General features: G+C 43.6%; 1 protein-coding gene across 2 annotated transcripts in view; it reads right to left on the reverse strand.

Annotated features, from left to right (window-relative positions):
- Positions 1 to 412: 412 nt before the first annotated feature.
- Positions 413 to 14,458, reverse strand: part of zgc:113223 (uncharacterized protein LOC541424 homolog) — a 57,303-nt gene continuing 43,257 nt past the window's right edge. For both annotated transcript variants that reach the window (XM_063059700.1, XM_063059699.1), the window contains 3 exons: positions 14,155 to 14,283; positions 12,655 to 12,813; positions 413 to 1,895 (listed from right to left, as the gene is read on the reverse strand). In XM_063059700.1, coding sequence (XP_062915770.1) covers positions 1,809 to 1,895; positions 12,655 to 12,813; positions 14,155 to 14,283 — 375 coding nt within the window. In that variant the 3' untranslated portion in view covers positions 413 to 1,808. The remainder of the gene's footprint in view (positions 1,896 to 12,654; positions 12,814 to 14,154; positions 14,284 to 14,458) is intronic.

A 14,458-nucleotide genomic window follows, 5' to 3' on the forward strand; every position in this document is an offset into this window, starting at 1 on the left:
GAATGGCATGTTATAAACTGTATTGAGTTGCTTTCAACATTGAAATATAAGTTGAGACACTCTCTAATCACTAGGCCCAGGAAACTAGAAAGGACCGCACTGCATAGATAAGTAGTTCCAGGTTTAATAGCACACACAAAATGGTGGAGGTACTCAGCAAGTCAAGAAGTATTACTGGAAGGAATAAACAGTTGACATTTTGGGCCAAGATTCTTCAAGAGGACTGACGGCAGAAGATGGTTGTGGGAGGGAAGGGGAAGGAGTATAAGCTGGCAGATGATAGGTGGGATCATCTGCCTAGGAAGATGGGGCAGGGGGTTGATGTGAGAAGCTGGGAGGTGATTGTCACGCGGTTCGGATATGGCCCAAGTGCGGAGTGAGAGACACTGAAGCGGGTCGGTAGTTCATAGACTTTAATGCAAACGGTGTTAAAGAGGAAAGATAACAATAAACATTAGGCCAAACAGGGCCACTAACTAAAACTCAAATGGAAAAACACAGGCTAATCTGCGGCTGAAAAGAACAACTAAAATATAAAACAAATACCGCAAGTCTTCAGAGTCAGTTGACCCGACAGTCCAATTTCTCAGGCAAGGTCGAATGCAAACGGGCAGCAAAGCGTTGCTGTGCTGTGCCCAAGTCTCGACAAGCACTACGATGTTAAATACTATCACAATGAAATAGTAATTAGCTGACATGTGCATATTCACAAGCACAATTGCTGTATCTACTGCGCTGCCGAATCCGTTGATGTGACAGGGTTAGGTGGAAGAGGTAAGGAACTGAAGGAAAAGGAATCTAATAGGACCATGGAATAGCAAACCATGGAAGAAGGAAAAGGAGGAAGGGAACCAGAGGGAGTTGATGGGCAGACAGGAAGAAGCGAGGGGAGAGACAGTAACCAAAATGGGGAACAGGAAAAGAGAGAAGGAAGAGAGCTTCGTAATTTCCAGAAGTGTAGAGGATGTTCATGGCATCAGGTTGGAGGCTACCCAGACAGAAAATGAAGTGAAGCTTCGCCTCACCTGGGAGGATTGATTCGGGCCCTGAATGCCGATGAGGGAGGAGCTGTAGGGACAGGTGTGGCACTTGTCATGCTTGTAGGTGTAAGTGCCAGGTGGAAGTTCACTGGGGAGGGACGAGTGGACAAGGGAAGGGAGACACATAGAGAGTGATACAAAAAGCAGGTGTGGGTTGGGGGGAGGGAAAGATGTGCCTAGAGGTAGGATCCCATTGTAGATGGCGGAAGTTACAGAGAATGATACACTGGATACAGAAGCTCGTGGGGTGATAGGTAAGAACAAGGGAGACCCTATCCCTGTTATGACAACAGGAGATTTAATATACTGTTTACAGTTGGCAGAAAGCCAGGTGATACAGATGGCCATGGTACTTAGGGAAATCCAACTTAGCACCTTATTTGTAGTCTCTCTCCCAGGTAGTTGTGGGTGGGTGTGAGACTGATATCCCATCCACATGGTCAGATCTTTCAGAGCAATCCTTCCAAAGATGGCCATCCGAGGAGGCAACTGAAGACCATACCTAGAACGATATGCCAACAATATTCAAAGCCTTCCAAAGCTGATGGTTACTAATTAATAAACCCAAAATATCTCCTTGGTAAATCAACCTCAATAAGAAAAAGCCACGGTGCTGATGACACACATGCAGTCCAGTTGGATTATCTCCAGCATTGAAGCCTGTATTTATAGGTGTGATGAAGGCCGAGTGCAAAAGGAGGAAATGTGCTGCTTTCCACTCAGAGGTGGTCACAAGATGACGCTGAATGTTTTTCTTGAGAGTGGGGCCTAGTGCATGGTGCTCCTTCGATTGATTTTCTTCTTGATGGAGTGGATTTGTTTGAGCAAAATGGCCGTCAATGAGATCAGCAAAATCTGGAAATGAGGAAGAGTCAAAGTGTAAATCATTGTTTCCTGCTTCTAGTTTCTCCTGATGAAGTTCAGTGTTATGGGGGCAAGGGTCCAAGGGAAATGACAAACTTGACCTGGTAGACTACGCTTTTAACTGCAAGTTAACAAGCTCAGTCTTCACACATATGTATGGGTCTTGATAAAGAGAGATCAATCCAGCTGATTTCCACACCTGCCATGTCTTCTGTATGATAATAAGTGCACACTCGCCCTCACTGTGCCTTGTGAAAATCAAACATAAAATCTATTTCTATCCCCACAGGTGCTGCTTGACCTGCTGAGTGTTTCCATCACTTTATGCCTTTTTAAAATCTGAACCAATCCATTTGGGATTTAGCAGTGATAGATAGATAAGAATGGAAAGATAAAAGCAGTTAAATTTGCAGTTTGATTTGAAGGCGCATGTATAAATATCACTCATGTAATGGCGGCATAGAATATAATAAAAATAGTTTAATATATTGTATTTCAACAAGACTGAGGTATAAGGGGTCATGAGATTCACCCCAATCCACAAAGCTGAAAGGAAAACTTCTACCAGAGAATTCAGAGTCAATTTAGCAGAATGATACCTGACCCTCTCACTGTTAAGTTAGCAGAAATTACACAGAGGAAGATTATATCCCCATAAAATTTAGAATATGATGCTTTCAAAATATTAAAGGGAACATTAGAGGTACTTAGAGAGAAACATGTTTCTGCAGTTGAAAAACTAACACTGCAGATGCTGGAAATTTGAAATAGAAAACAGTAAATGTTGGAAACACTCAACAGAGTGCAATGACCTTTCAAGTAAAAGGCCCTTCTTCAACCATGAAATTATCTGTTTCCCTTTCCATGGATACTCTCTGACCTGCTGATTGTTTACAGAGTTTTCTGTCTTTTTACTAAATATCTTCTGCTGACTGGGGAATTTATGGTATTGTGCCAAGCTTCGCAGTAGTGCGTTTGTACACCCAAAGAATACTAGAAATGTGGAAGTCTCTTCAATGTGGTCAGTATACACTCCGTGGCCACTTTATTAGGTACACCTGTACACCTGCTCGTTGATGCAAATATCTAACAGCCAATCATATAGCAGCAACTCAATGCACAAAAGCAAGCAGACATGGTCAAGAGGCTCAATTGTTGTTCCGTCTGAACATCAGAATAGGGAAGAATTGTGATCTAAGTGACATTGACAGTGTCATGATTGTTGGCATCAGACAGGGTGGTTTGAATATCTCAGAAACTGCTGATCTCTTGAAATTTTCACGCACAACAGTCTTTAGAGTTTACAGAGAATGGTTCAAAGAACATCCAGTGTGTGGCAGTTCTGTGGGTGAAAATGCCTTGTTAATGAGAGAGGTCAGAGGTGAATGGCCAGACTGGTTCAAGCTGGCAGGAAGGTGACAGTAACTCAAATAACCACATGTTACAACAGTGGTGTGCAGAAGAGCATCTCTGAATGCACAACACATTGAATCTTGAAATGAATGGGCTACAGCAGCAGAAGACCTCAAACATACACTCAGTGACCACTTTGTTAGGTACAGGGGATACCACATAAAGTGGCCATTGGGTGTAAACCCTGCAAAGGGTAGCTTGTTATTAATCAATGGGATTCAAGAACAGGACAGTTGGGTGTATGGAATAAAACAGAAAATGCATCAGGTCAGACTACATCTCTGGGTAGGAAACAGAGTCAACATTTCAGTTGGGAGACCCTTCACCAGAACTGCAAAGGAGACTAGGGAACATTACATAAAGTCAGGTACACAATCAGCCATGTTGGAAATGTTAGGTGAGGTTAAATGTTTACTCCTGTTTTCACTCCTCTGCAGTTAAGTCAGGTTTTAGGCTAGATCGAGAAATTGGCCTAAGGAGATTCACCCTGTGATTTGAATCTTGACCTTCCGACTTCAGTAGACTTGAAATTTACCTTGCTAACTGTGCAATGAGTTAATGGCCCATTCTGAGGAAGCCTCAGGTCACACAGCTCTTTAGTGCCACCAAGCTGAAGCTTTCAGATTCAGTTTGGTGATTTTTTGAAAATTAGGAAACGAAAGCTGTTTCAGTGCAGGTAATAATAGGATTAGCACACAGTGCCTCAGTGATGCCAGAGTTATGCTGCATACAGAAGGTCAGAAGATGTAAGAGGCAGGGAAGAGGAAATGTGGGGATTTACTCTGCACTGTGCGGAAGAGTAAAAGATGCACTGCATCAAGGACTGAAACGAGAAATGATTTCAACAACGATGACATGCATATTCTTCGTTCTCCTTGCACAGGAAAACATCCCAGGCATTCCACAAGAGTGTTTTAATAAATTAATCCCAAGGCACATTGGGAGATAATCATGTGGATAACTACAAGTTTGGTCAAAGGCATAAGTTTAAACGTGACTCTTGGAGGAGAATTAAGAGAAAGAGAGATGTGAAGAGGCTTATGAGGGGATTCTGTCTCAGGGCCTTCGTAGCTGATAGTGGAGAAAAGATTCTGGGATGGATCTGGAGAGGAGCAAGCATTCCAAAGTTGTAAGAAGAGGTATTAAAAACAGGAGGGCAGAGGTTTCTATGCTGTACAACTGTTTGACTCTTTGAAGTTGGCACAAGGATAATATGTGAGGGAATCCATGGAGTGATTTGAAAATGGATGGAAAGTTTTAAATTGGCTGGTTGGACAACAGGCCTAGGACGGTACTGTTGGATGACCAGACACAGGTTGAGTTAGCCCATGGGAAGCAGAGTTTTAAAAGTCTGGAGAGTAGCATGGGCGGGGGGGGGGGGGCGCTGCGAGGTTGGTGAGGGAAGCAGTCAAGGTTCTACAGGGCTGGTCAAGTTTAGGAACAGCAACAACACAGATGAGAGCTTCTGCTAAGGTGATTCAAGTAATCAAGTGAAACATTTAAAAAGAAAGTAGAGATGGCCATGGTCTAATTAACTTTGAAGGTGAGATGGTAGCATTATGACCCAAGAAACCCTGTCAATGTGTTCAAGTCCTTGACAGGAACTTCTGTCTGCTCGTTCAAGTAAGGACTATTTGATGTCTGTAAATATACACTTGTTCCTCCAGCCTTGCAGTCAATGACTGTATGGGAGTGGGTACTCCTAGTAGCCCACACTGGTTCCTGAAGTCGCTAGTGAGTGATGTCTCCAGTGGCTCAGGCTGCAGGAATTGTCAACATCACCTACACTGTGACCACTTTGTGATCAAAGCAGCCAGGGCATTCTCTCTGAGGGCAGTGGGTTTAGGCTGAGATTGATGGATGATGGTAGTAGTCACCTTTCTCATCGACACCTTCCTCATCTTTGGCTCCGGCACCACCAACCCCTCCCCTCAATGAAACGTTGTTCCGCAGTTACTCAGTACAAGGCCCAAAATGGATCTTTGCAGTTTGGAAGGACCTGAATCAAACAAGGGGTGAGCAATCCTCTGCCAGATTTTCACATAATACCTCCCTAATAAGAGTAGATAATGGGTACGCCACCTGAACCTAGACAACTCCCGCTGTACCATGTTGATTCTTCATTTCCTTCAGACTCCACAGATTAATCATGCTCCTGTTCACTGTATGATGTGAGGGAGCACCCCCACATCAGCAATTACACTGTCTGGTTTGGTGAAGCATCCTCTCACAATATATGAAAGCTGTCAGAGCCGGAGAAAAGGCCATTGGCTGTATAGTCTACCATCTCTACAGGGTTTGTATGCATCCAGGACAAAGAAGTGGGCAGGCAAAAACATTGTGGACACTACCCATCCTGCAAACTGCCTTCTCCATAAAAGCTCCTTTCTAAAAAGTGCTATAAGACTATTCAACAAAAACTTCACACCATCTTAAAAGGTTCATCACCCAAGCAGTTACTCTGATCAACCATTCTAGTTAGCCCCCTCCCCTCACCTCCTCTCTATTACCTCAGTCCCTGCACTGCTCTGTAAACACTTTAAACCATGTTTTATCATGCTGCTTACATTGTAAATGCATGCTGGTATTTATGTATTTATGCTCATTTTATTCTATATTTGAACTTTAACCTTTATTTTATATAATTCTTTATTCTTTACAATTATTGAATATTGTTTTATTTTGTTTGCATGTCGTGCCCTGACAAACACACCACAGTGAATTCCTAATGATGTAGATTATATGCCAAATAATGTTGGTCCTTGATCCTTGATGATATCCTACCTAGTTAAATCCAGTCTCCCCTCCTCTGTGTCCTATACATCTCCCCTTTCCCTCTAATATTCAACTTGTTTTAATTCCACTCTAATTCACTCCTCGTACTGTGTAATATCTATCTCCATCTTATTCTCTCCAGAATAATGTTGCAGAACCAAATGTCCTCCAGACCACTGATTCTGTGTCAAGCACCCATTTACGTTAACCCTATTTCATTTCCCCCAGTCTCCCATTAATTCCTGCCTGGTTCAATCACTCAGCCACACAATTGATCCATCACTTCACATGTCCGCAGAACATGGGAGGAAACCAGAGCACAGGGGAGAAACTCAAAGGCGCAGGGAAAATATGCAAATTCCACACAACCCCAGTGTGGCAGAAAAGGAGAAAGTCATGGAGGGATTGTCCACTGAGTCAGTGTGGATGGAAGTCCAAAACAGGATGAGGGCAATAACTATTGGGAGTTTTTATAGACCCTTCTCCCCAATAGTAACAGAGACATCGAGGAGCAGGTAGGGAGGGGGATTCTGGAATGGTACAATAATAATAGGGTTGTCATGATGGGTGATTTTAACTTTCCTAATATCATAGAAACATAGAAACATAGAAAATAGGTGCAGGAGTAGGCCATTCGGCCCTTCAAGCCTGCACCGCCATTTATTATGATCATGGCTGATCATCCAACTCAGAACCCCACCCCAGCCTTCCCTCCATACCCCCTGACCCCCGTAGCCACAAGGGCCATATCTAACTCCCTCTTAAATATAGCCAATGAACTGGCCTCAACTGTTTCCTGTGGCAGAGAATTCCACAGATTCACCACTCTCTGTGTGAAGAAGTTTTTCCTCATCTCGGTCCTAAAAGGCTTCCCCTCTATCCTCAAACTGTGGCCCCTCATTCTGGACTTCCCCAACATCGGGAACAATATCCTGCATCTAGCCTGTCCAATCCCTTTAGGATCTTATATGTTTCAATCAGATCCCCCCTCAATCTTCTAAATTCCAACGAGTACAAGCCCAGTTCATCCAGTCTTTCTTCATATGAAAGTCCTGCCATCCCAGGAATCAATCTGGTGAACCTTCTTTGTACTCCCTCTATGGCAAAGATGTCTTTCCTCAGATTAGGGGACCAAAACTGCACACAATACTCCAGGTGTGGTCTCACCAAGGCCTTGTAGAACTGCAGTAGTACCTCCCTGCTCCTGTACTCGAATCCTCTCGCTATAAATGCCAGCATACCATTCGCCTTTTTCACCGCCTGCTGTACCTGCATGCCCACTTTCAATGACTGGTGTATAATGACACCCAGGTCTCGTTGCACCTCCCCTTTTCCTAATCGGCCACCATTCAGATAATAATCTGTTTTCCTATTTTTGCCACCAAAGTGGATAACTTCACATTTATCCACATTAAATTGCATCTGCCATGAATTTGCCCACTCACCCAACCTATCCAAGTCACCCTGCATCCTCTTAGCATCCTCCTCACTGCTAACACTGCCACCCAGCTTCGTGTCATCCGCAAACTTGGAGATGCTGCATTTAATTCCCTCATCCAAGTCATTAATATATATTGTAAACAACTGGGGTCCCAGCACTGAGCCTTGCGGTACCCCACTAGTCACCGCCTGCCATTCTGAAAAGGTCCCGTTTATTCCCACTCTTTGCTTCCTGTCTGCTAACCAATTCTCCACCCACACCAATACCTTACCCCCAATACCGTGTGCTTTAAGTTTGCACACTAATCTCCTGTGTGGGACCTTGTCAAAAGCTTTTTGAAAATCCAAATATACCACATCCACTGGTTCTCCCCTATCCACTCTACTAGTTACATCCTCAAAAAATTCTATGAGATTCGTCAGACATGATTTTCCTTTCACAAATCCATGCTGACTTTGTCTGATCATTTCACCGCTTTCCAAATGTGCTGTTATCACATCCTTGATAACTGACTCCAGCAGTTTCCCCACCACCGACGTTAGGCTAACCGGTCTATAATTCCCCGGTTTCTCTCTCCCTCCTTTTTTAAAAAGTGGGGTTACATTAGCCACCCTCCAATCCTCAGGAACTAGTCCAGAATCTAACGAGTTTTGAAAAATTATCACTAATGCATCCACTATTTCTTGGGCTACTTCCTTAAGCACTCTAGGATGCAGACCATCTGGCCCTGGGGATTTATCTGCCTTCAATCCCTTCAATTTACCTAACACCACTTCCCTACTAACTTGTATTTCGCTCAGTTCCTCCATCTCACTGGACCCTCTGTCCCTTACTATTTCTGGAAGATTATTTATGCCCTCCTTAGTGAAGACAGAACCAAAGTAATTATTCAATTGGTCTGCCATGTCCTTGCTCCCCATAATCAATTCACCTGTTTCTGTCTACAGGGGACCTACATTTGTCTTTACCAGTCTTTTCCTTTTTACATATCTATAAAAGCTTTTACAGTCCGTTTTTATGTTCCCTGCCAGTTTTCTCTCATAATCTTTTTTCCCCTTCCTAATTAAGCCCTTCGTCCTCCTCTGCTGAACTCTGAATTTCTCCCAGTCCTCAGGTGAGCCACTTTCTCTGGCTAATTTGTATGCTTCTTCTTTGGAATTGATACTACCCCTAATATCGACTGACATCGCTTCAGAGCAAGGGGTTTAGATGGGGTGGAGTTTGTTGGGTGTGTTCAGAAAGATTTCCTGGCACAATATGTAGATAAGTCAACTAGAGGAGTGGCTGTGCTTGATCTGGTATTGGGAAATGAACCTGGTCAGGTGTCAGATCTCCCAGTGGGAGAGCATTTTAGAGGTAGTGATCACAACTCTGTCTCTTTCACCATAGTGCTGGAGAGGGATAGGAACAGACAATTTGGGGAAACATTTAACTGGGATAGTGAGAAATATGATGCTATCCCAGTTAAATGTTTCCCCAAATTGTCTGTTAGACAGGAACTTGGAAGCAGATGTTCTCAGGGAAATGCACGGCAGAAATGTGACAAATGTTCAGGGAACATTTGCATAATATTCTGCATAGGTATGTTCCATTGAGGCAGGGAAAGGATGGTAGGGTAAAAGAACCATGGTGTACAAAGGCTGTAGAAAACCTAGTTAAGAAGAAAAAAAATAGCTTACGAAAGGTTCAAGAAACTAGGCACTGATAGAGCTCTAGAAAATTACGATGTTGCCCGGAAGGAGTTTAAGAATGAAATTAGGAGAGCTAGAAGGGGCCATGAGAAGGCCTTGGCGAGCAGGATTAAGGAAAACCCCAAGGCATTCTCACAAATCGGGAGTGAGAGTGGAAACATGGGCATGGAGCCAGAGGAGGTAGCAGAGGTACTTAATGAATACTTTGCTTCAGTATTCACCAGTGAAAAGGACCTTGGCAATTGTGGGGATGACTTACAGCGGACTGAAACGCTTGAGTGTATAGACATTAAGAAAGAGGATGTGTTGGAGCTTTTGAAAGGTATTAAGTTAGATAAGTTGCCGGGACCAGATGAGATGTACCCCAGGCTACTGTGGGAGCAGATTGCAGAGCCTCTGGCAACGATCTTTGCATCGTCAACAGGGATGCAAGAAGTACCAGAGGATTGGAAGGTTGCAAATGTTGTTCCCTTGTTCAAGAAAGTCAGTAGAGATAATCCAGGAAATTATAGACCAGTGAGTCTTACTTCAGTAGTGGACAAGTTATTGGAGAAGATCCTGAGGGACAGGATTTATGAGCATTCAGAGAGACATAATCTGATTAGGGATGGTCAGTGTGGCTTTGTCAAGGGCAGGTCATGCCTTATGAACCTGATTGAATTCTTTGAGGATGCAACAAAACTCATTGATGAAGGTAGAGCAGTGGATGTAGTGTATATGGATTTCAGTAAGGCATTTGATGAGGTTCCCCATGCAAGGCTCATTCAGAAAGTAAGGAGGCATAGAATCCAGAAAGACCTTGCTTTGTGAATCCAGAATTAGCTTGCCCATAGAAGGCAAAGGCTGGTTGTAGATGGTTTGTATTCTGCATGGAGGATGGTGACCAGTGGAGTTCCGCAGGGATCTGTTCTGGGATGAGGATGTAGAAGGGTGGGTTAGTAAGTTGATGATGACTCAAAGGTTGGGGGTGCTGTGGATAGTCTTCGGGGTTTTCAAAGGTTACAGCAGGATATCAGTAGGATTCAGAAGTGGGCTGAGAAGTGGCAGATGGAGTTCAATCCAGATAAGTGTGAATTGGTTAATTTTGGTAGGTCAAATTTGAAGACAGAATATAATATTAATGATAAGACTCTTGGCAGTGTGGAGAATCAGTGAGATCTTGGGGTCCATGTCCATACGACACTCAAAGCTACTGCGCAGGTTGACAGTGTTGTTAACAAGGCGTAAGGTGTGTTGGCATTCATCAACCATGGGATTGAAGTCAAGAGCCGTGAGGTAATGTTACAGCTATATAAGACTTTAGTTAGACCCCACTTGGAGTACTGTGTTCAGTTCTGGTCACCTCACTACAGGAAGGATGTGGATATCTTAGAGAGAGTGCAGAGGAGATCTACAAGGACGTTGCCTGGATTGGAGAGCATGCCTTATGAGAACAGGTTAAATGAACTTGGCCTTTTTTCCTTGGAGCGACGGAAGATGAGAGGTGACCTGATAGAGGTGTATAAAATGATGAGAGGCATTGATCATGTGGATAGCCAGAGGCTTTTTCCCAGGGCTGAAATGGTTAACACGAGGGGGCCTAATTTTAAGGTGCTTGGAAGTAGGTACAAGGGGGATGTCAGAGTTAAGTTTTTCACACAGAGAGTTGTGGGTGCGTGGAATGTACTGCCAGTGAAGGTGGTAGAGGCGGATACAATAGGGTCTTTTAAGAGTCTCTTAGATAGGTACATGAAGCTTAGAAAAATATAGAGCTATGCGGTTGGGCAATTCTAGGCAATTTCGAGAGTATGTTACATGGTCGGCACAACATTGTAGGCTGAAGGCCCTGTAATGTGCTGTAGATTTCTAGGTTTCTGTGTTTCTTTTCCTGCTGCTGCCACCTCTGAGTCCCCTAGCCTGCTATTTCTGGCTTCAGAGCCTGTCTCTGACAATTCCTGCCAATGGATTTACACTCTATCACTGCCAACACCTCCTCTGAGGAAGTGGGTGTGGAGCAGTGGGAGGTGTCTGTAAAGTTACAGGGACTAAGATCAGTGATAACGCAGAAACAAGTATACAAAGCACATCTCTCAAAGATACAGTCAGTGTGGTTCTGATGTAGACAGGTGCCAGCTGAATGAAGTTGTATGTGGAGAACAGAACCTGCAATGGGGGATGGATTTGATCACAAGCTAGAGAAAATCTGCAGATGCTGGAAATCTGAGCAACACACACGAAATGCTGGAGGAGCTCAGCAGGACAGGCAGCATCTATGGAAAAGAGTACAGTCGTCATTTCAGACCAAAACCCTTCATTTGATCATCTTGGCACCCAGTTAGAGGAAGGTTTGCACAATCCAGACTGGATGTAGGATACCATCCGACAAACTGCAGATGCTGAAATTTAAAATAAAACAGAAAATGATGGAAATACTCAGCAGGTTGGGCTGCATCTGTGGGAAGAGAAACATTTCAGGTTAGAGACACATTGTCAGGGAGACAAGAGAAACTCATTAAACTGTGGGGATGGTTGGGGAGGGTGAATGTCTCTGATGGGCTAAAACCAGGATGACCACAGGATAAGTTGTAGACAAGGTTATCTGCTCAGCGAGTGAATGGGAGCAGTTTGACAGTGAGAACGGTGACAGAAGAATGTAGGAGTCACAAAATTCAGAGTAGGAAGGCATTCCCAGCAGGTCTGGCTGGGCATGTCCTCAACTACCAGAGGGGAGAAGAAAAGAATGAAAAAAAATTGCGTTAATATTACAGGTGAAAGACTGATACAGCAGTAATCAAGTTAGCTGAAGTTTCAGAATTCAATATCGAATCCAAAAGTTTGCAATGTGCCCAAACACATTCAGAAGGAACCCTTTGTGTTTAGATTTTTTTCTATGCTCTCCCTGTCAAACTGCTCCCATTCAATCCCTGACTGGATAACCTTTTTTATAGCTTATCCTTATGGTAAAAGCCAGTTTTATCAGAGACAACATCCTACCCCACTCTTCCTACATCTTTACAAGCTTTGTTTGCCTTCCTTTCAGTTCTGGTGAAGGGTCTCTGCTTGAATCATTGACTCTGTTTCTCCTCCCTCAGATGCCGCCTGATCTCCAGCTCAGTGTTTCTAGCATCTTCTGTGGACGTAGGCTCAGCTGCGTGAGGATGTAGCTGGAGGGTCACGGAGGTGACGGTAACTAGGGCTGAGTTTCATCAGTGCACATTTGGAACTTACACTGTATCCTTGGAGGATGTTGCTGAGGGACAGATGTGAAATAAAGAAAGTGAGGAAGCATCCTTGGGAACACGAGAAGTGATAGCAGGAAAAGGCAGCGATGCAGGGGAGAGAGAGAGAGATTTGAATCTGGATACTAAAGCAAGGCCCAGTACAAGGGCAGAGCTGGAGCCTGGAGGGAATCCCACAAGTGCAGTGCTGATAAAGTAAGAGAGATACAGACCTCGAGGAGAAGCACGCCAAGAGCTATGCCACCGATCAGAAGCAGGTTTTTATGCCCCCATTGGACAATAGTGTCCAAACATCCAGCAGTGTAGATCTTTTTCCGAGCCGTCCAGAACTTGAGCTGCTGAGTCTCGTACCCACACATTGTGTTCAGTACCTGTGGAGAAGAAAGCACAACTGACCGACATTTGTTTAAGAACTATCAAAGGCTTTTAAGAAATCATTCAGTCCAGAAAAAGGTCAGAGTGTTGCCTATGCAAATGTAATCTGTGTCCAGTGGCCCATGGCTGCTGGGGGCTCCTGCTTAATATTTATCTCTAAAATGGGGCACCACAGTAGTGTGGTGGTTAGCATAATGCTATTATAGCACTAGCAACCCGGTTCAATTCCCGCCACTGTCTGTAAGAAGTTTGTTCGTTCTCCCTGTGACAGTGTGAGTTTCCTCTGCGTGCTCTGGTTTCCTACCCCCCCGCCCCCCCGTCCAAAGACGTACAGGATAGCAGGTTAGTGGGTCATGTGGGTGTAATTGGGTGGCATGGGCAAGTTGGGCCAGAAGGGCTTGTTACCGTGCTGTGTCTCTAAATAAGAAATAAATAAATATCACTGCATTGGTGTTTATTAGTTGTGTAGTCTGCACAAATTGGATGCTACATTCTCTACTTCCATCAATGATTCCACTTCCAAAACAAGGGTTGGTTACACGTGCTTAGAGCAATCTGAGATCATTATTTTATCAAAGTAAACTTTATTCATAATAAAACATTTACAAGAATCATGCAATGCTTTTCATTCTTACATTCATCAATGTGTTAGTGTTCTATTATATTCCTTAAAACCAATAGCACTGTTTCTCCCTCTCCCTCTCAGCTGTATTTATGTATGGTTTGAATGATAATTAAATTTGATTTGATTTCATATACTGTAACATGTCCTTATTGAATGCCATGAAACCCACTTCAAGGTTCAATGTGTTGTGCATTCAGAAATGGTCTTCTGCATACCATTGTCAATACACACGACTATTTGAGATCCCGTCCCTTCCTGCCAGCTTGAACCAGTCTGGCCATTCTCCTCTGACCTCTCTCGTTAACAAGGTGTTTTCACCCGCAGAACTGCCACTCACTGGATGTTTTTTGTTTTCACATCATTCTCTGTAAACTCCAGAGATTGTTGTGCGTGAAAATTCTAGGTGATCAGCAGTTTCTGAGATACTCAAACCACCCTGTCTGGCATCAACAATCACCTGATGGTCAAAGTCACTTTGGTCACATTTCTTCCCCATTCTGATGTTTAGCCTGAACAACAACGGAATCTCTTGATCATGTTTTATGCATTGAGTTGCTGCCACATAATTGGATATTTGCATTAGTGAGTAGGTGTCTAGATGTACCTAATAAGATGGCCACCAAGTGTATAGGCAAACTTGTGACAAGTCACATTTCTGTAAGTCAAGTCATTTAAAACCCAGGGTGCCCTGTACGAGGTAGATTGCCCTCACCTCTTTAGCAGTCATGATGCAGCAAGAATATGGCACACCACACTGTTCAAGGCTGGGGTTGGTTTCCACACAGCTGAAGTACATATTTTGCGACCAGTCTTTGTAACTCGATACTCCGCAACATTTGAACTGAAGGAAAAGAAAAATGGGGACACTTATAATTGTTCAGCAGGTAACTTGTTAATTTATTGCTTTGATAAGCATTTTAATAATCAAAATTGCTTCTATTTCCAGTACACACTATGCCTTAATGGTCTTATTACTGCTCAGTGATACACATTCATTTCTGCTGGTCTGGCAGAAG

Source organism: Mobula hypostoma, chromosome 9 (assembly GCF_963921235.1).
Source record: "Mobula hypostoma chromosome 9, sMobHyp1.1, whole genome shotgun sequence".
Lineage (NCBI taxonomy): Eukaryota > Metazoa > Chordata > Chondrichthyes > Myliobatiformes > Myliobatidae > Mobula > Mobula hypostoma.